General features: G+C 41.0%; 1 protein-coding gene across 1 annotated transcript; it reads left to right on the top strand.

The window, feature by feature from the left end:
- Positions 1–1,021: 1,021 nt before the first annotated feature.
- Positions 1,022–22,999, top strand: LOC124217488 (uncharacterized). Its single transcript, XM_046623188.2, has 4 exons — positions 1,022–1,904; positions 12,436–13,659; positions 20,203–20,949; positions 21,343–22,999. Exons 1-4 carry the CDS (start codon positions 1,737–1,739, stop codon positions 22,159–22,161), a joined length of 2,958 nt encoding a protein of 985 aa, XP_046479144.1. The 5' UTR covers positions 1,022–1,736; the 3' UTR covers positions 22,162–22,999.
- The last annotated feature ends 323 nt before the right edge of the window (positions 23,000–23,322 follow it).

The raw sequence follows: 23,322 nt of genomic DNA, 5'->3' as shown, positions 1-23,322 counted from the left end.
AAAAATTGCCAATTTGTATTTTTGCACAGATCTGATGAGACATACAAAGTTTGCAAAAATAAGTCCTGTACTGCTAGTACAAAATTGCGTAACTAAACTGAAAATTTTGAGTTTTCCAAAACGTCGTACGTACACTTTGTAGGGATGTGATACAAACAGACACTGCAGAATTTGTGCAGTTTCGTATAACTTCGGAACGTTTCTGTGTCACATATAAACAGTCGCGGACTTTTTTCTTGCCTCTTATTTTCTCCCAAGGCGAATTCGTACAGCAGTCCTCGTCTTGACATACCGCACCTAAAAGGTAAGTGACCATCTGAAAAAGGATAAAGAGAAAGAAGAAGAAAAAAAAAAAAAAGAAACAAGTTGACCGGCAGGAAATACCCAAGCTTATCAACTCATGAGAATTAAAGAAAATAAGAGTAAAAATCAGTCACGAAAAAGCTACTCGGAGAGAAAGTATTTTGGTGAGACAACAGCTACTTATTTCTCTGAATGAAATTTGGAGATAAAACAGTACAAAGCGAGCATATCTCATCAAGTAAACCAAACGTCGTCTAATTTGAAAATTAGTAAAAATATAAATAACGTTCGTAGGTATACGTTAAGACGTGATTTAATCAAATTCATCCGTAAATTAGTATTCGGTGAATTGAGCGAGTCCTTGTTTTTCGTATGTAGGTATTGTCATGGCGAAGAAACGGGCAGATACTATCGCGGATGAAGTGGAGGGGATACCATGCGGGCCCCGAAACTTCACAAGTGGTGTGATAGCCCGGTATAGAGGAGGAGTTGAAATCAAGCGACACAGGGAAACAGCCAAACGAGAGATCCGGTTCTGCTTTGCGTACGTAGCGTAGCGGCCGCGATGCGGCACTGAGAAAGAGGCACCAGGCATAGAGAGCAACAACAAATCACCGTGGAGGTAATAGGTACCTATCGCAGGTGAGATACACCAACTCCGGTAGTGGTGAGTGACGGTGGAGAGGGGGCCCGATATGGGAGGAGTTCTTTTTGTGTTTCCGAGAGAGGCTGCAAAGAGTAGAGGAGGACTGCTGCTCACCTGAGGTAGGTACACTCAGGTGGCAGTTGCCCTGTCGCGAGGCATACCGTGTCGGCGGCTCTTCGGGACTTCAATCCCCAGCTCGCCACTCCGTTCTGAACACTCCTCTCTCTAACCGATGTGTGTGAACCACGTGCGCGATGTCCTTTTTAAGTGCCGCAACCCTTATGGCCGGACGAGTTGCTCCGTCCATAGATTAACGTGCGGGGACGACTGAACCGCAAAGTAGAATAATTTCACTTCTATCAAGGAATGACAAACTATTCTTCACATTTATCAAAATACCACTGCGGCTCGATCGAACTTTTCAGATTAACTGTAGTGGTTGGTGTTCTCTACGTTGACACTGTAATCGAAGTCAACTCGAAAGTGGCTGTGTTTATGGGAACTAGAAGCAGTGCTCGGCTGTGAAGTTATTTTTTTTTTTTTACTTTTTACCCTTCAATTATCAGCTTCAGGAAGTTACTGTTTTTCTCAAAGTGAGCCGTATATGCAACAATTATAAATCGCACTCTGGAACGTTCGAACCGGAGAACGGATTTAAAATGACTTTGAACCGACCATCGTCTGGCCTCATCCACAAATACTCAGCCACCTTCGCTGGTCGACAAATTTCTATCAGCTGGATTAAATCATAACTAGTGTTCACGTGTTGTACACGACCCGTGTAACAATGATGGGGGAACTAATTCGCGTTTCCGGAAGAGCTCCAGACGTCGCTGAATTCCTTCGGGAAGCTATGCTGTCCCAAAGATTTGCCGATGTTGCCCTCTGCTGTCCCGGTGGTCAGAGGTTTCTAGCCCATCGCCTTGTACTCTCGGCTGCCAGCCCCTACCTTCAAGTGAGTTCTTCGTTCACATCATCTTACACATACCGAGGTGCTCGTAGTTACAACATTTTTATCATCCGCCGCGCCGAATATCGTCTTTCTACTTGAATTTTAACAATCCTCTATCATTATATTATATATATAATTATACACGGAGAAATTTGTGAGTTGCGCCGATGGTTTGGGAAGTACGTTTTGAACATATGTACCTTATGTAAACCGGGAATTTAGTTAAGCTGGTCACGTTTTATTATTTACGTCGAATCTGAGCTCAGATATCACCAAACCAAGGAGCTTGACTGACGTACCGAACATTTTAGACGGGCAACAACGTGGAACGAATAAGTTGAATCAACTCATTTGGTATTCGTGTACAACATTTTGCATAATTCTGGGCGTTCGACTGCTTCTGCAAGTATATCGGTTGATTGGACACATCTGGTTAAGCGTCAAATCAGTTTGAGACAAGTACAAGCTGTTCTGAATTCAGATCAATTAATTCTCGATATGATCAGTTCCACGTGAGTGCTGAGGGTCCACCTTCTTTCAAACTCTAAACGCGACTGCGGGTAATCCGGCGCTTCTCCAAGACTCTCGTCGTCGCTCTTTTTCTTTCTCTCTCATTTCCCGTCCTGGGCAGTACACCACCTGATCGTATCGATTGGCCTCACGTGTCGAGTTATCGATACGCCAAATGTAAAAGGAACTTCATCAGAAATTCAACGTCAAGAGCTTGTAAAAATCCCTTATACATGGTCACAGTGATTAAATTCCGATATTGACACTTCGTCTAACGTCTAGTCAGAATATAAACCTACACATTTGACAGATCGATCATTTCACCTTCGTGTAAGAGATTAGCTTACACAACTGGTAACGAATAGATCCGGAATGAAACAGTAAAAAAAAACAGTGTTGAACATATCCGAACATCGGATACGCGCTTTTACTGCATAGTTTCTTGACTCGTTTTCCGGATCAATGTGCAAAGTCCAACTAAAAACTCACCACCCGACGGCAACTTGGAATTATCCGAAACAATAGTCAATCAGCCACACCTTGATTTTCACCGACAAAGGTGACAAACATTCCGTTCATATCGATTCCGCGGAACATTCGTAGGCGTCTACCTCGTGAATCGGCTGTAAAACAGTTAATCGATGGATGTTCACCGGGCCCCACAAAGCTGTCCGTTTTACGTGGACGCAGCTTGATTCGACCACGTGCGAATTCGCTCTTCACTGGTACTGACAACGAGTCTGCAGTGGTCATTTCAATTCTGCACAGTTTGAAAATTTGAACGCATAACCCTGTAGATTTTCGCTACCATTTCACTATACTCTGACTATGAATAAAATTTAAATACCGGTAATGTATCTTAATTCATCACCAGCTGCCTCGCGTTTGAATACTGAATGAAAAAAGTGCCAGTCACGTAGAGATGACAATGCAGATAAAATGCTCTGTTGACCGAAGCAATCATCCCACTTGAAACCGAATTTACGCACGGACCTACAATCTGTGCATCAGTTTGAAAGGGCGTAAAGTTCAGCAATGAATACTCCAACAATGCAATATTTATGTCAATTTGATAACTGGTTACAACCACCAATTAACACTTGCGTTGAATCTTGTGATTTGTTAGCCATTCTGTAAAACAGTCTTAACGGTAATTCTATCCGGAGAAAACTCTCTCCGCCCACTCACAGTACAAATTATTATACACTTGCATCATAGGTATAATAATATAAAGTGCATGCCTCACTTATCAGATGGGTCGACATTCGAACAAAACTTGTGTTTACTAATCGGATATGAATATATTTTTAATTATTTGTCACATGCTTCCTTCGTATTCTTTTTTATTTTTAAATCGTATACATGAAGAAAATTTATACAGGAAAGTTTTCAATATTGCATAGTAGTCCTGCACTAGGAGGATCTTTACTTTGCCTGTACGCAATGCGTGTAAAAATTGTAATAAGAAAAATCGCCACAGTTCTGGTATAATATTTCGCGACTGCTGTGGAGTATATCTGTATATATGATCCTCCCGTACAAATGAATTCTCTCTGTGTATTAAGGCAATTGATAACCTGTCAGCCCCGTGGGTGTGGCGCAAAACTATTTAAGTTCAGTAATTCAAGATGGAAGATACGTTTTAATTAACAAGAATGTTCTGGTCGCAATGGCTGCACCTCGTGCGTCCGTTTTCCGATCGAGGAGTTCGATTTGAACGGCGATAAATTAAAAGAAGTTTCATTTATGAGCACGTTCTGTACACATACGGGTCTCGCCTTTTGAAAGGACTAGTGTAAACCGTTAATCGGCGCGTCGAAATATTTCCAACCGAAGAGCGGACAAAAAAGTGAGATCGATAGCATAAATCTTCTTCTAAACGTGGCTCACATCGTGATCAGTTGCTGAATATGAACGCGGAATACGGTGGGCATGTGATGTGCCCATCGCATATTCGCGCAGTCTTCTCTCCGAAACTCGCAAGTCATTAGAACGCCTCTCCAGTTTTGGGGTCAGGTTGGCCAGTGGATATTGCCAGTTCGACATCGATGGGCTATGACTTACGAGGTGCGTTACAAGACAGCATCTCAAAATTAATCACCAATAAACAGTACTCGAGTCTCAAATCAAGTTCCGGACGTTAGCGGTCAATTGGCCTAGACTCGGCTGATACCTAATCAACTCTAATCGTATTCATCAAACATCCATATGATACAATTAGGACAGCTTATGGTACAATTTTATTTTTGTTCAGTCGTAATTTGAATAATTCATCATGCATGTGACTTGAAGTGTCGTTTGGGACTGTGCAGGTGTACTCGAACTAGAATCCAACGGATGAATGCGAAAGAGTAGGACAGCAAGAAAAGAGAAGTGATTGATCCATTTATACTCAAGCTTCACTGTAGTTAATATCATTAACGTCAGGAATTGTCTGTTAAAAAGAAATGAACACTAATTTGCAACTTTGTCTTAAAGGACCCAGCAGATTCCTTATGGGAATTGGCTCTCACAATCTGTCGAATTAGCTGAAATTTTAGTATTTTGTAGTACATACCCTCCCAAAGAAAAGTCAGTAGTTGCATTGCATTGATTCCATCCATGAATTCGCTGGTTTACTGGAAAGAGGTGCAAGGTCAGATTTCGCCCGAAGACCGAGACCCTTCGTCTCTTGAAATAATCGACTTGTCCTGTTTTTCATGTGTGTGCGTAGTCTCTACAAATTGGCGGTGCATTTTGTCGCTAATATGCTTCATTTCCCCTTGAAGCTTTGTAATTCGTTAAAATCGCGAAATCCAGAGATACCAAAAAATCCGCGTGCCCCCCTTTCGAAGCCTGTATCGCGAAAACTGCTGATTTTTAACACTTGTGCCCGTGAGAATTTTTTGTCGAGAGGTTATGTACTACAAATTACTAAAATTTCAGCCAATTCGACCGAGAGCCAATTCCCATAAAGATTCTGTGGGGTCCTCTGAAGATGTTCAGTTGCTGAAGCTTCAGCAATAGTTTCATCACAGTATACTGAATTTCATGCAATCCTAAATTTGTGACATCACGATTTTTCCCAACAATGAATTTTTGCATTAACGTAACGAACTTGAAACTCGTCATTTTCTACCGTTTCTACCGTAAGGCCGTATCAATGCTTTGACCAGGAGTGAAACATTGCTTGTCATCCGATGTCAATGACCGCCCAATAACCTGTAGACGAAAGCCAGAGGGGAATGTTTATACGTATATTATATACGTATGCAAAGGATAAAAAAACAACAAAAACCAATGCCAATGAAACTGGACAAAGCACCGTTGAACGGTCATATGTGTAATAACTTATCGTTCGAAATCAGTTACCAGCATCGAACTGTTTGCCACAGTCCGTTTAACATTGACGGTCGCGCAAGGTTCAATGCACTTTATCGGAAAAAAGATCACAGGTGAGATCTGGATACTCTCAGAGCGATATTGCCAATTGCATATTTATATATGCTTCGAAAGAGAGGATGATACCGCGAAATACAAAAGACTCGTGAAAAGCTGGTTAATTTTTGAAGATGGTGCATCATATCCAATTAGTCCGAATACAAACGTTCGTCATGTGAAAGCAAAATCGACGAGGTTCTAGCTGAAACGGTAAAAAATTGCAATTCGCATGTTCGGTGAATGTGTATGTATTTATTCTTAAACAAGGTCAGCATTTGACGTTGTTTGTGTTTTGTGCCGGGTTGGCAGTGTGGTAAGAAACCGGTTGCAAAAATTTCACAGCCCACTGGTACTTGATGTCACCGTGCGTCACGATGGAATCACCGATGTATGATTTACACTTGAAATCAAAACGATTATCCCGGTTTGTTGTGCGACACTCGGTTGCGTCTTCGTCGCGGAAGCCGAAAAAAAAAAAAAAAACGCCTGTAGACCGTGACTGTGGTTCATATTTGTTTTATTCACAATGGAAAATTGTGAAAGTCTTAAGAAAGAAAAAAGCTAGTGCCAGGTGCGAGATTCGGTACGATGACTAATTAATTTTGGTGCCTACCGCGCCTTATTTCATCAGATATAAATTGAATGCTTCCGTTTACCGAATATGCGATGTGTTTGCGTGTAGGGGAACATAAAAGACCTCTAAAAATTGTTTCGTTCAACGGTTTTAGAATTGGGAGCTTATAAGCGATTTGCAAAAAAAAAAAAACAAATAGAGTATTTCGGGTAAAATGAAATACTTCAAATGTTTAAAAAAATAACACTACCTCTTTATCATTTTTGGAGGGGGTTCGTCGTGCCCGGATTTTTTTTTTTTGTTTGTAATCATGGCAATGTAACGATGAATTTCTTCAAGATAGATCGAAACAACTTGTACTCGGTGCTCAAAAACCACAAAAAATAATTAGCGGTTTACGGGGCTCCATCGTGTCCCATGTTCCCCGAAAGTGAAAAAAATTGCATCTTATGATTACATGGCGTTTACTTGATTTCTTTGATTTTTAAAAAATTTGATTATTTATTTGATGGATTCAAATTGGGGGTACTAAACTTTAACAATTTTACTAAAATCAACGCAATGGTTGTTTGATTCAATTTCCCTTTTCTGGCAACAAGTAATTAAGAAGTATCTAAATAATCATTTACACATTTACAAAAAAACATTTACTCGAATCAAATAAAAATTCTTCAATTTGGTTAAATTTTATTCGAAGTAAGTGATTATTTCGGCTATATCAAAACGCTTGTAATTATATGAATACTCTTTATCCGATATTTACTTGCTGTTAGAAAAGAAAAACTGAATCGAACAACCCTTGCGTTAATCTTGGTAAATTTATTAAATTCTAGTACGTCTTATTTAAATTCAGCATTTTATTCCAATGCATAATTCGAGCTAGACCACCAAACTTGTGTCAACGAACGTAACTAATTATCCACGCCTCATTTATCGTACACCTCGTGGTTAAGCTCCGATGCATACATACGGTAGCACTCGTGAGTGTGCTTATTGGAGTAGTTATCGTGCCTTCGAAAGGCTAATCCAAAGTCTGCGTGATACAAAATGAGAAGAACGATTGGACAGTGCAGGTCGGTGCTATTATAATGACGATACCGTTTAGAAAAAGATGCTTTGAACAGCAAGATATTCAATATCCAAATAACATTCAGGCCATAGTTTGATCTCCTATTTCAGAAGTCGATGATCGAATTTGAAGGTATATTAATAGTCAATATGACCGACCCTCCGGCAAGAAATAAAGTAAGCGTATTCAATGAAGATCTGACCGTTATAGTAAAGAGCAATTACAGAGTAATTAGAAAGAGAACATTGGTTATAGATCTCTATTTAACTTGCACTGACAGGTTTACTCAAGTACTCAAGTCTCACCTGAAATGCTTCAAAGACCCGAAATTTTCACCAACTTAATCAGATTTTATCTTATTTATATCAATTTTAACTTGAATACTTTTCCGATCGCCGATTATCAATCGACAATCTTCACGGAGTATTTTGACATTGCAGGTAATACCGAACCGCATAAAGGCCCGAAAGTACGTAATTTCGAAGTGATAATAAGAAAGTGAAAATTGACTAGACTTATACTCGTGACATACTGTTCCAAAATTGTATATTTCCATGCAACAGAAATCAGGTTGAAAAAAAAAAAAATCAAGCGGAGACTTTTATTTGAGCAATCTATCAGGCATACTATCGCCGAACCGACTGGTTTTCAATTTGCCAAGGTCAAGAACGACCGATAATTTATCTATACCCCGACGTTTCGGTGGCTGCTTTCGAAATTAACGAACTTGTCAGTCAAACTCGGACCGTCTAGTCTCGGATCATAGAGTAAAAACGGAGCACCTGATAATCTCCCGCTGCGATACCTTGTGTTTTCAAATTGCTTCGTTGTTTTGCGTGAAGTTATTCAATTTGAATTCACAGTTGGTTCTGAAACGTGGCACACACATGTTCGGCGAACCTATGAGGAATCGGTTTCATTTTAATAGGCGAATAAATATCACACCTCCCCGCCTCGCGTGTCTAACATAAGTAAAGAATTGGTGTAACGGTTTCCTTTTCTCTGCTCTATTACAGCCATGTCGCGTGGAGTGACGGGCGCTTTTTATTTGCCTTCGCCTGTGATCACGTGAATAAAATTGACGAATGTTGAGGTTCGCCGTAGGAGCATTACGTGGATACGATTTGTAATCTACATAGGAAAAAATACTTTCTACGGAAGTTTATTAAGAGCGCGGATCTCGTTTAATTTCTCGTTGTATATTTTACCGAGTTATCGTATGTACGCATCGCTGACATTTGCTGGATCGTAAAAGTAGATTCGGATGAATACTAGCCTTTTGTATTCGGGTAACCCTTCACCCCTGCTCTCGGATCCAGAGACCCCTGACCTCCATTTAGAAAGAATTCGATGGGAATAACGAAGTTGAGTTGCCGTACTTTTGCCGACACGAATACAACCCTGATATATCCGTCAAGTCAGTTTCCTCTGTAAAAGAAATACAGCTAAGGATAAAAATAAAAGTACGGTGAGACGAAGATGAGAGAGAAGAAATGAACCACCATGAGAAATAAGTACCCTGCAGTGAGCTGCTTCATTACGATCGTGTAGCATGGTCTATATAAAGGCACGTACCATTGATGTGTATAATTAAATCGCCATATTTCTGTGCAGCGTTCGAAGGCTTGCTCAAACATACTTGTTTCACTTCTTTTTATTTCCCCATCGTTTATTTGTTGCTTTGTCGGCTAGCGCCTATACAATCTTGTATAAAAGGTATGAAGTTACGCAACGAATGGCCGATGATCGTGTACCGGACTTCGCTCATCACAGGCATGGATCCATCGAGTGTAGTATCGTCGTTACACGTATAAGTATGCGCGTCAATGGACGTGAAACGCGACATCGTGACCGAAGCATCATGCCCGTTGCTCTACGCAGAAGTCAGGTCTCAATAATATAATCTCTTGCATAATTCAGAAAAGGTGCAGGAATACGGTTATATCTCGGTCCCAGCATCTTTCCCACACGAGAATCTCTGCTCTCCGGTTCACCGTTTACAAGAACTATAACTGTATCCAGGCAATTCAGCGCGTTATCGACGTGGTTGTTAATGTGCCATTACTATGTTAGAACTCGGACGTTCGCCCAACTGTCACGTATCAACTTTTCTTTTTTTCCTTACTTTTTATTTCTTCAAGTTGTCACGTTTTAACGCCACCAAATTTAACCCACACTTCTGTAACGTCTCGACAAAGCGGTAGTCTAGGATGGTTTAAGCATGTAAGCATAAAATTGTGTTATCCAAATATTTCCGTAATGGGGATAAAAAAAAAAGGACAACCAAAAACGCATTAGTGTATTCACAGGACGTCGTTAGGATCCATAAATCTTTCAAAAGCAAAACCCGCGTCGTTACGTTGCTATTTCACAGTGTTCATACAACGACCTTAATTCGGTTTTTCCTTTCCTCTCCTTTTTTTTGCAGATTGAGAATGAGAGCCACGCGTTAATGGTTAAAAGCAAGAATGTTAGTGCATAGACACTCAATACCAGATTGGTAAAAGTAGACATTAGGAGTAAGGTGAAGCATGACTAATCTGACTGTAGTGCTTGCGTTATTTCACTACTCACATAAACTTGCACGGGTCAATCATCGGGTAAACATTCACTCGAGTTCTAATATCACCCTCTGCATTATTGAAAATTGTAAAAAGCACAACAGTGTGTCCAAGGAATGACAATCAACATTGCCGGCAGGCTGTGGTCAACGGTGACTTTTCACAAGCGTACGATTGATAGATCACGTTCATAAATCTCGGCTGAAGGATAGGGTCAAAGCCAAGCACCGTGGCAAGCATATAATCAGCCACCATATCTAGCCTAAACATTAGTGAAAAATTTGACAAACTTATCACGATATGTACGGGTTACAGGTAGGTGTAACGTGAGATTAAAATGGGTGTAACAAAAATAATCGCTGGGAGATAAATTACAAACTTGTCTGACAGGCCGGCTTCAATTATAATACAGCAACAAGTTCCAGCGCAGACTGAGATGTCGTACTGTCCGCGGGGTAAATACTACAGCACATGGCACAAAACGCTAGCCGGATTTCGAGAGATCTATCAATTTCACGTTTAATGAGTTTAATAAGCATCCAAGAAGGAGAACGCGAGTCGGGGAAACGCAACCACTGAGCATTGCGATTTACGGTAACTTATGGTCACAGTGGCAATGACCTGGCCATTTACGATCATCGTCTCCCAACGGCAGTCTCGCTGATCTTCCGCAAGAAATTTTCTGCGCGCAGAAGTTATTTATACGTTGAAGTTCGCGCATCATCGATCTAAACGCCGATAGTTTCCGTAATTCTCCCGGACATTTTCGAAAAGGAAGTCTACTCTCGGACGTTGCTTACGTAAAAAACAAAGGAATTCCGTTTAGGTCATTACATTTTAACATCCTAGGATTGCGATTTTGATAAGGCGTATAAAACGCTGTATTAATACATCGCATCGATCTCCATTTTTTTATACAACTGTTACCAAAGTTGTACGGTGATGAATAAATTCCTTCCGTAAACGTATTTCAAAATAGGTATGATAAAACTTTGGACATCGCATACTCGACCAGTTCTTGACGATTTGTCTAAGATAACGAGATGTTTTTGACTAACAATTCAACTCGTGTCCCGTACAAGTAACAAAGTCTTTAAACGTGGGATGAAGCACTGATAAATTGGCAACACCAGTTGGATTAATTTAGTTTAGTTTATCTTTCGTTAGATCGTGGTAGCCAGAGTCTTCTAGCCCAATTTGTGGACGTGTAAATGATGCCAGAAGAGCGTTAGTATCCCCTAATTGAGCAGCCTGCAGCAGAGTTTACAGCGCCATTCCGTTTCTATCGGGCTCTTTTTCTCGCATAAACCACATTCTTAATTATTCGAACCGTTGATTACCGTACGCGCACTTCCGTATATCGTTAGAGTTCAAATCTCACCTTCAATAGCCGTCTCGTAACGAGTCACGCTCTGAACGATACACTATCTAAAAATATATTACAATGTAGGAATTTTGTTCCCCTTCAGTGAAAATTATCTCTGTTTCTACTTTATGACAACGAAATATCGATAACTATCAGAAACATCACCTCAGTCTTCGCAGCTGATGACACAAAAACTTTTTCCTCACATTTCCACGCGCACTTGGAACTTTGAGAAGTCAGTAAATTCAGAGATCTTGTTCTCATTCAACAACAAAGTGCAATAAACCTACCTAACTCGCATTTTCTCGTACACACTACGCCTAGAGCCTAATTCTCTGCGGTGATAACAAATTATCCATTTTTTGTTGTTTTTCTTTTTTTACAATTCTTTGACTAAAGCAACGTTTAGTGTTCGATCATCTTTCTAAGTCTCCAGGTGTTTGGGGGATGTAACCAGTTTACAAATCTACTGACCCAGACCCAGCGTAACCGAATTCGATTTAACGTATCCGTGATCCTCGCAATACAAAAAAAGGCTTGTCCATTACCTGAACTCAAGGGTTCTTTGTCCTTAATTTTCCAACAAGCGAGTATGGAAGCATAGCACAAAAACCGTTGGGTGTGCTAAAAGCGAAACGAGAAAACGATATAATGTAAGTTTCTCGTGCCCTCGAATTTATAGTTCGAGATATAATCTGTGAGCATGCGGCGACTGCAGCGCATACAGATGTTAAATCTTATACATTTTTCTTACGAGAAATATACGTGCGCATCTGAGAAGAGGAAAAAAAAAAACAGTAAATGAAATATAAAAAATTATAATTCAACATCAAAGACGGTAGCATTCGTAGCAAGAACGAGGTACCTTCTGTCGCGCCGATCTGTTCAGAGTCTAAATAGCGTGAGAAATTTCTCCCCGAACGATGCAATATTAATGCTTTTGTGTTGTTCTTTCGATCAATTGGCAACATCGGGATGATTTATAAGGTATGAAAGAAACGATTTGTGATTAAATAACGCATTCTCTGTTTCAGGAGGTGCTGCTAGCGCACAGCAGATCAGCAGGATTGTGCGAGCCAATAACAGTAATACTGGCCGAAGTGGAAGGGCCTGAATTGGCGGCAATTTTGGGTCTGATATATACGGGAAACGCGGCCATAGCGAGACCGAGATTAGACGCGTTTTTGAGGGCGGCGCAAACGCTTCGCGTCAATCTCCCTCCGCTACCGGAAATGATGACGTGCACCGACGACTGTAAGCCGGAAGATATAAAGGATGTGAAGTTGAACACGACTTATCTTCAATGTGATCAATACCCTCTGCTTTCGTACAGAGACTGGTTTCAGCAACACGAATCGAACATTCACTCGTACAACTCCTTCTACGAAGCGGGGCGTCACCGCTACGTCAAATCCCACGAGGTATCGGAAAACCCGAAAATCTACCCACATCGAGATTCCAAGATGGAAACGAGCCTCCCAACGAGTCCGGACGTTCACAGTGAAAACGGCGCATCGAAACTAACGGACAAACCAGTAGACGCGCCACTCGATACGAGATACGTCTTGGACCCGAAGCTCGACCTCGAGTCAATTCAGAAAACAAACGGGCATTCCGGAGTCGAGAAAATATCGCCCGCCATGACGGATTCCCAAAAAATACAACCGGAAGCCGTTGTCAGACCAACGGACGGATGTCCAGCAGAAGCGACTGCCATGAATCTGTGCAAGATATCGAGGAACACCAATGTGCACCAAGCCCAAACCGAAGTCGACGATGGTCTCCGAGCTTCCAGGTTTAGAGAACGTCTTACGTGTGTTGAAAGCGTGGCGAATTGTCCGACCAATTATTCGACGACAAAAGGATCCTTCGCGACAATTGAGCGGCAGGCGGCACGCTCAACGCAATCGACTGACACGAGGAGAGTTTCACACCACGGTGAAAAAGACAGACCACCGTTTCCGATGTCGGGTGAAAAAAGTCACGGATCTCCGAGTAAAAGTTTGGAGAGCTTGTTCGATCTCAGGGTACCTTCGTTGCATCAATCCGGACATACGGAGCCTCAGGCCATTGGGAAGTTTGGTTACGTTCCAGGCGAACAAGGCACCGTATGCAGAGACGCCTGCTGCAGGTGGAGACCACCCAGGAAACACGTGGCTAATCACGTCACGGCTTCCCCATGGCGGCAACTGACAAGACCCCATCATTCCCCGAAGATGCAACCGATAGTGATGCTTCAGAATCATACCGGCAATTGTGTAAGTTTATATTACATGCTTTCTTTGTATATACTATGAAATTTTTCATGCTCGAGGCGTTTCGCTACGCTCGTAAGTCCATAGAAGCGTTCATGGTAATTTTAGCAATTTTCAGTAAGATTGAATATTCCTGCACGAGTGGTAATAAACTTTGCCAATGTTGTTTTTTTCTCACTCTTGAAAAGTTCTTTATTTTTCTCAACCGTCTGCGATGGGGAGATGAATACCTAGTATAGATCGTTAGATACCTGTGAGAACAGGCGTTCTACACGGTACAAGTGATTGTGAAGTTTAGTGACACGCGACGGTTTCCCATGCCTCAAATAATGACGCAGGGACGCAAGTCGGAAAGATTCATCGGCGTTGTTTCAGGCGATTCCTACGTCTATTTTTACTTTTTCATAATTGACTTATTTTGTAGGTACTTTAGCTACGTGTAATTTCGTGTGACACGCAGGTCTTGAATTAATCGCTTATAAGCTTAGCTGAGAAATTTCGATACTGCCATAGTTGTCGTACACATTTAATTTTTACCTATATTCATTATATTCGGATTTCAACATCGCGATGTGAAAAAGTCAAGCCTTCGGTAACACGCTTTGTGTTTCTTGAGAAGGTATCTGAGGAGCTGAATTTGGAAATTATCGTAAAATCTGTTACAGGCCATTTGATAAAAGATTCAATCATCGGCCACGGCCTTTGCTCTGGCGAATGAAATTCACGATAGGAACAAGACACTGGAAGGTAAAAATTATAAGCTACACCGTCAAAGTTCTTCTCACAGGTTTCTTCGACACAAAAGTATAGGATCAATGAGCACTAAATCTCGAATTATTAGTGTAATCATACAAACGTTGAAATCAATTCTTGCTGATGTTCCTTAAGCGGCGAGTGCGAGGTTGACCCAAACACGATAATCTGCAATCTTTATGCAATATTAATGTATCGAATATTATGCCCAATATCATTGCCGTTCGATCAACAATTGGAATTCAGTAGCTGTCACGAAAGGGAGTAGCTGGAAAAAGAAGGCGGAAAACAGAACACATTGATCAATGACGATGAACCAACGGCTACTCAATTCGTTTGAATGGTAACCATTTGTCAAATGCTAGATTGTATACAACTGTTCGCGAAAGACAGAGAATCGCCGCGTGACTCGTAGGCATGCATCACTCGGTGCGCGAGTACCGACCATGATGAAGTGCACAGCCAGTTAGCTATTGTGTGCCATGGGCAATGAATAAATTACAATAATTCATGCGAGTCAATTAAGTGCGCACAGAGTCAAGCGTCCGGTGCAACAAGGTATGACGTATACCCACACAGTGGTTTGCGTTCGTCCGTTTTTACTTGTTAGGAATGACTGTACGAGACCCTATAACGTTATATGTGACTTGAGGGATAATTTGTTGGAATGAGCGTTAAAATTACAAGAGATTGATTTGCGTTAACGAGGAGGAGATATGTAATGCCGTAATTCTTGGTAATCAGTTATAATCCTTACAAACGGCTTTCCTTTTATTACTTTCGCCAAGGCGACAATTTTCAAAGAGTTAAAAAAGTAGTCGATTCAGTGAAAGGGAATCCATCAACCGAAATACCCAAACCTGGCTTGCCGTAAAGTCCTTTTAAAATATTCAACGATGGTAAATTCACCTGGATGGTTAATGGAGCAATTACATTACTCTCGCTGTTTTGTTGCGATACCTTTAGACTGCTCCGTATTTCCGTTATGAAATGCTCGTGCAAACTACAAAAATTTTCAGTAGCACGGCTCATCCCGTATAAGTCGTAAAATAACCAGACGTAATATCTATAATAAATGAATGTACATATTTCGATAATTTTCTAAACTTCGAACATAAATTTTATTTGGATAGTTAAAATCACATAATTACCGATACAGGTTAACGACGTAATCTCCTACACCGACTTCGTAATTGGGTTAAACATATACTCGCACTAGAAATATGCGGAGTAAGCTGAGGAACGTTTTCTATGGCTCACATTTAAAATATCGTTTTGCAATCGGTAGCAATTTCTGTCGTTTCCAGTTATATTCATAAAATAACGAGTGTTTGTCTTTCTCTGTAATGGTAACTATTCCCACGTGTAAAAGTATCGAGCTAAATACTGTTATGGGCACGCTGTTCGCAGGAATTCATAAACTGTATGGTTTCCGTACTTAAACGAAACGCTTGAAAATTGACGATCTAAGTACGCTTATACCTGCCAGCGTTTTGTCGGCTTTTGAAACAACGTGATAGATTTACTTCTAAGTACTCTACGTGTAAAAAAAATTACTTTCAGAGAAGCGTATTTGCCGTCACCGCACACAGTTTGATGTAAATAATAATGCATTCTGGAAAAAGCCCATAAAAAACGGAATAGGTTTTAAAGAAAAAGTAATAAACCAATATAATTTAAAGCTGAAAGCTGTTGTATACATTCCTGAATCATCTCAGGCTGTCGATATACTTTTACAACGTTCGCAAGGCACTGATCATCATTTTTCTTAATTTCCGTGTGCCTGTAATGTACACGGGGTTTTTCTCACTTCTGAATTATGAAGCGCTCGCGGTTAAATTGAAAAACTTGGTTACTCTGCAACTTTCAGTTCGTAACCAGAGAAGCGCAATAGCAACTTTTTACAGCTCCATTGTCAACGCCTATTCAGCTGTAACACGACTATTTCGAATAATCGATCGTAAAGAAACGCACCGTCAGATTTTATGCATTTTATTGGATGCGAAATTGTAAAATGTAAATTTAAACATGCGACGAAGAGAGTGGTTATCAGTTTTAATTGAAATTGATACGACTCGGAGAATCGTTGGCAAGAACTCTTCTCACAAAGAGTATACGGCGCTGGTACGACCGTCAAACTTATCCCATGTCATAGACTTGGTTTTCTGCATGAAAATCCATACGAGCAATCTACACATCACGTTATTCCTACCCAAGTACAAGTCAAAATGAAAGTCGTGTATCATGTTCACCATAAATGTTGTCGTCGCGAAAAGTAATAACGGTATTAAAACGGGATATACGGTATGGTTGTAAAACAGCTTTAGATGTGAAATACTCTCTCGCGAAACCAGAATTCTCGACTTTTATTATTTTATATATTAGAAATTCCAATCAGCTACACCGCCATCCTGAAAATCATCATTAATTTGCATTCCCACAATTTAGTCGCTCAATATTCATATACAGTCTTGAAATATGTCAACGATTAAGAGTTCACCCAGAGTTCAGCCAAGAAGTAGAAATCAGTCGATGCTGGCAGCCTGGTATGCTTGGCTCAATCCAATCAAAGTTATGATTAACGTATTATACAGTCAAAGTATCAACATACGGTCAAAGTGGCGAATGAAATTCAGTCAATACAGCACCTAAGTTATTTCTCCTGCAAGGGGCATAAGAGATGTACTGGCTATACATTCCCAACCAAAAGTGAGACTCGTTGAGAATATTGAATCCTTTACGATAAGATTAAAATCAGGAAAAAATCAACTACAATAAAGACGGTAAGAAAATTAAATTTGAATAATAATATTGTCCAAAAGTTATCAACAAATTGTTTAAAGAAAACGTTGTTCAACAAATTTGCAGAGATTGTTTTTCTTTGTTATGTGAAATGAATTCATTGATTTTCCTGAATACACATGAATTTTTAAAGAATTTACTGTTGTTTTGTTTAAGCAATTTATTGATAACCTTTGGGCATTATTATTGTTCAAATTCAATTTGCTTATCATCTTTATCGTGGTTGATTTTTTCCGATTTTTATCTTCTCATGAAGTATTAAACATCGTCGAGGAGGCTGACTTTTGGTTGAGAAAGTACATCCTTAAATCCTAGCGAGGTAACAAGTTACATATACCTGTTTCCGATCAGGCGGGTCACCTACGAGTCGCTTGGTGAGAAAGAGCGCGCAGGTTGGATAACTGATTGTGAGTTAACCTAACCGTTAGGGCGACCCTGAGGAACTTGTCTCGGTGCAATTCACGCGATTAAGAAGGGTACGGAGTCGCCTCGAGCGAAAACTAGAATACGACATACGAAGAAGAGCTCCCCAGTTCCGTGCATGCTGGTATAAACGGTTACCCGCGTTTCTAAGGTCAGCAGTCATTCGTAGTTGCAGTAATTCAACCGACGTAAAATGGGGATTCAAAGTTTAAACGAAGCTGGTAGCTGCGCTTCAACGAAAGAATGAACGGTACATACTTCAAGAGATATTTGCGGACTGTAGTAAGACGTATGTAGAGTCGTTTTTAATGACTTCCAAACGTGATTAATTTTCGAATCCTAAAAACATTCGAGGAGTACTCTCGAGGTGTGGCGATGTAAATATCACGTGCCTGCACCGCAGGGCATTAGACTCGGACTCCCGCACATAAGTATTAAAGTATACGGCAGTGGTCCGAGCTGTCTGACTGGTAGGTAGGTAATATCGTTGATTATTTGGATGTGACGTATGATTCACGGTCAGTGCCAGGAACACGAAATCGCATTAGCTCATGACCTTATTACAAGGCATGCATTGTGAACCGATAGAATAATGACTAGGTAAATTAGATCGAGTTTTGAGGTAGTCGCGCAAGGAACTATCAGACGTCACAATCTGAACGCCAGGGGCTGAATCAGATAACGTCTGGCCATACCTCTGACGGAAGATATTCAGAAAAGTTATCCAAGTGGGACACAGTCGCTGCTGTGTGAACCGGTAAAGAAAGGACGCGACTCAAGATCGGCGCGCGCAAGCGAGAAAAAAACTTAACTATCGGCCAATGACTTTTATGCTATTTTGAAAATCACAACATTTTAATACTACTGAAACTTTAAAAACCTTTTGGTGGGTTACCGTTAGTTGACATTGTTTTTCAGAGCAGCTTTCTAATGCGAAACATGTTGACAAAAAGATCTAACCGTTCCGTTTGGTACTGAAAGAATCCAATTAAAGTACAGGCACGATATACAGTCGTCACCAAATATAATTTTCATTTTTTTTCTCAACTTCTTTTCATTCGTCCAAGAGTTACCGGGAGTTTCTCGCAAACTTGTGATCAACTTTCATATCCTTGAGGTCTGATAATGAAGAAGAAAAACAAAAAACCCCGTTTGAGACGCATGAACACGATTCTCACTTCCAAAGACGAAATGTGATGGGTTGTCAGGTGCTGGTAAAGTGCTGTCGAATGATAATTAAGAATCTGGTTGATGCATGTTAATCGTGTCAGCTGACTATCCAAAATCGTTGGGCGTTGGTTGTCTGTAACGTCTCATCTGGCATTGATTATACCCAATTCTTAACGAACAATTAACAGGACATGGTTTCGAAAAATGTTATAGTCTCATTCGAATCACTGTACCGTTGATTCTGCCTTGAGAATATAAATGCGTTCAAAAAATAACTCATTTAATGATTCGCAACCAAAATGACCTACCATAATTAGAATATTTGCGTGACGTTAATAGGTTGTAATAATATAATTGAATTAGTCAGTTGGTAAATTGAACCAGTGACAACTTAGTGTAATAAATGTTACCGACGAGTTGCAGCTCCAGCGTAACGTTAATTTTTTCCGACCACTTAGTTGTCATATCCCGTTATTTGAATCTCAGAGAGTATAATATCCGCCCACGATCTAATTTAAATCCCTACTTGATGATCCCCTGAATACGTTGACGTAATTCAGACTTGGGAATAACAAAGTATTTGTACCCATTATGGTTTAGCATCGTGGCTAATCATTGAATAATCACTTCCCAAATCGTGGTTACGCTTATTCATAAATCTCGTTTGTCCTAGAAAATGCTATCATCAATGCTATTATAAAAATTCCAAGGTGCTAATCAGATTCACTCTGATAGGTGTTTACCAAGGTGTGTTTATACCACGTGGTACATGCTTTAGCTTGTAGCAATCACCATTAGACCCACGCTACTCTCAGAGCCAGTTAACGCATCGAAGTTAATTGATAATCGAAATTTCTCAAGACGCTCAAACTACGAAAAGGCTTTCTTTGATAAAGACGTTTGGGAGATCGACAAGTAAACAATCTCTTACGCTTACAAGGTAGTATGTACGATAGATATAGTAACCGACTGTACAAGTAAGCAAGCATTCGAGTTTACACAATGAAAACCTGCGTGGGCTTGCATAAGCGGTATAGGTTATAGCCCTGTGTAAGTCGTATAATTGAGCTCTCTATCAACGAAAACTGACCTGCAATGCTTGGCACAGTTATGCGTGCACAACATTCATTCATGGAATTTTTCAGTATAAAAACGGAGAAAGAAAAAACAGTTAGCTCAACGAAAGCGGCACGTTAGTCCGGCTAGGTCAAAGAGAATACCTGGGCGGTGAAAAACTATGCCTAATCTCTACGCATCAATTCTATTCATATGGTTAACGGTGCTTGTCTTACGGCGGATCCTCTGCACTGTAAATTTCGAACCAGTAGTAGTGTTCTGTGTTTTTGTTTCTCAGCGTCTCTCCTTTCTACTATCAATCATGGTAACGTCATGTTTTAGGAGCCAAATGGAAGATTGCAGCGACTCTTGTCATCGGAGGTAACCCGAATAGAACCAGCTATACCTCCAGGATGTCAGCCCGTCGTAAACGATCAGTACCCAAGGCCGGTCGAGAGCACCAGCGGGTTTCAAGCTTTTGAGATTCCTAACACGACGAATATCTCGTATCCGAGCGAAATGGAGCTGCTGCGTTTGAAAGAGAGAAAATTGGAGGAATTCTACAGAGCGCAAATGCTCTTTCCCGGTCCTCAGCCAATCAGACCGTCTCCGGTCAGTTTCGCGGTCAACCAGACTTACTACCAGAACCAAAGCTCTCCACCTACGCTGCCGCCTCCGTGTGTTCCCATACATCCCACCCCAGTGCCAGGTCTCACAGCCGGGATTCCCATCACCCTGCCAACCGTACAACCCCGCCCACCCGTCGAAATTGGTCAGAATTCCTTACCATCCGCCGGTAAACCGGAACTGTCTCATCCGGTCAGCAGGCTTTGCGATTCCATGAGGGACAACGAACCGCAAACTAATCATTCCGCGAACTTGACGATGAGCGTTGAAGAGGAACCACGAACCTTCTGCACTCTGGGAGAAAAGATCAGCAATTCGATTGATCAGAGTGACTCGAATAATAACGACCCCATGGTCGTTGACGGAGGACAAGGTCGCGTTGTCACGGAATCCCAGCTCACCGTTGACGATCACCGCTGCGAACAGTGCGGAAAAACCTTTGTCACGAGAGCGTCTTTGAAAGTGAGTTTGATAAATCGATGAAGTGAACTTATATGCACGGGTAGCAGTCATTGGTCGTAGCTCTTATTGTTAGTCGCGTGTTCAGCCTTCGGTAGTTCGAATCGAATCCATTCAATCATGATAATTATGAATTTGTCGATAGCCGATAGTCAGGGTATACAAGGTGTGTCTACCGCTATGCAAAGTAAGAGCGAACTTCTTTTATACCCGTTTGAAATATTTACCGAAAGGACACATATCTCCGCTGTTTCTAAGACGTCTATCATCCGAGTAGACACATCGTACGTGGCGAAATTTTCAACGATTCTCCATGCCCGTTTCCGCAGCCGAAGAACAAACCACTTGCATGTTATCACGTGATGACTATAGGAGCCTGCTCATTGCCTGTTTCAGGTTCACGCACGTACCCACTCCGGCGAGAAGCCTTTCCAGTGTTCGGACTGCGGCAAGCAGTTCTCCCAGCTGCGCAACTACAAGTATCATCGTAGCGTCCACGAGGGTACCAGAGAGTTCGCAGCAACTTGCCCCGAGTGCGGAAAGTACTTTAACGATAGAGGATACTTGAGTTCGCATATGAAGATCCATAGGAATCGTAAAGAGTACGCGTGCGGTGAATGCGGGAAGAGTTTCAATCAGAGAGTGGCGTACAACATGCACGTGAGGATTCACACGGGTGTGAAGCCACACCAGTGCGAGCAGTGTGGCAAAGCCTTCTCGAGGAAAATGTTACTGAAACAGCACCTCCGGACTCACTCCGGGGAGAGACCGTACCAATGTCAAGTTTGTCACAAGGCCTTCGCCGACAGGTCCAACATGACCTTGCACACCAGATTGCACTCCGGACTGAAGCCTTACCAATGCACCCTGTGCTCGAAAGCGTTCACCAAGAAGCATCATCTCAAAACTCACCTGAATTACCACACCGGCACAAAACCGTACTCATGTCCGAATTGCGGCCTCAGGTTTTCGCAGAGCAGCAACATGCGGACCCACTTCAAAAAGTGCGCGGTAAACAATCCGAATTCTAATCAAATCAGTCCCACCGCCGATGGAGGCGCTGGTCAAGGCTCACGGGAAATCAAAGCCCTCGCAACCTTGAATGGCGTCGGTCCAAGAACGCCATCAGCCGATCTTACACCGCCTAACTCTGACCAAGAATCTAGCGTCTTAACACCGGTATCCTCTAGGAGTTTACCGTTAGAGATTACTTAAACGTAGCGATTTTTGGAAACGGTGATTGATGTTACATCGTGGTTTGCGGTACTCCTTTGAAACCCGCAATCCGGTTTCAACATCCGTCCCAAATCATTTTACAGGTATAGTTATTTGAAAATAATAGGAATTGTATGTATATGTAATATACATAAATTAGGTAGATATTTCAATATCATGACCGCGAGTAATCCTACTACATGTAGGAGCGGAACAATGAAGAGATCGAAATTCGAGTATCACCTTCGATTTCAAATTACCGTAAGGAAGGTCATGAGTCATAAATTTCGTCTTAGTGTCGCCTTCTCAACACGATGCTCGCGTTTCTCGATAACTCATAGTAAGATAGAGAAGATATAACGATAAACTCACGCATGCAAGTTGTGAGCATAGTCCTATTCATGCAATATTCTTTTCTTCGAATTTTAGTCGAAATTTAGAGATTCACAAAGTAAAAAGTATCCTTATCTACAGATACGTTATACATTAAACTGTCTCTTCGGAGTTATATGATTCAAGGATTGCGAAAAATTTACCCGATTCCTGCAACATAGGAGGCTATTTATTATGTATGTCACGTTACTGGGAATTACAAGACGTAACGATAATTACACAGATATGATAGGCATATCATTTCGAATCAATGATAAGACGATCGATTATTTAAATTATAGATTTATATGTTACTATGTACAGTCCGTGTATAAGTATAGCTGTAAGATATATGACTTTTTGTGCAAATTATGTAATATAATATATTTCAAGCCAATTTTAATATATTTCAATGAAACCATTCGCACAGATGTTTCATCCGCAACGTTGACAATAAAAAAAAATTTTGATTGCAAAAAAGATATCCAAACAATATACATCCACAAATAGAGAGTCCCCTTCATCCCGATCCTCAAGATTGTAGGTTAATCCACGGTTATCTTTTTATATCATAGATAATCGTACAAGTCAAGGTAAGAGAAACGCAGATATAAGTTATTAATCAATTTCGAGAAGGTTTAGAACCGAGTACGAACGAGATGCGATCGTGTTACAATATCCTGCACAATCCATATATTATTTCTTCACTTTTAACTCGCAGCGCGTTATACGGAGAATAAAAAGACCACAAACAGTGAACCGTGAACGATCGTAGCAATATTTCTATCC

Source organism: Neodiprion pinetum, chromosome 1, assembly GCF_021155775.2.
Source record: "Neodiprion pinetum isolate iyNeoPine1 chromosome 1, iyNeoPine1.2, whole genome shotgun sequence".
Taxonomy (NCBI): domain Eukaryota; kingdom Metazoa; phylum Arthropoda; class Insecta; order Hymenoptera; family Diprionidae; genus Neodiprion; species Neodiprion pinetum.
This window is presented reverse-complemented; position numbering and strand designations above follow the sequence as displayed.

Coding starts and splice junctions, on each gene's coding strand:
- LOC124217488 (XM_046623188.2), top strand. CDS start 1,737: ATGATGGGGGAACTAATTCGCGTTTCCGGAAGAGCTCCAGACGTCGCT. Junction 13,660..20,202: donor AGAATCATACCGGCAATTGT/GTAAGTTTATAT, acceptor GTCATGTTTTAG/GAGCCAAATGGAAGATTGCA. Junction 20,950..21,342: donor TCACGAGAGCGTCTTTGAAA/GTGAGTTTGATA, acceptor TGCCTGTTTCAG/GTTCACGCACGTACCCACTC.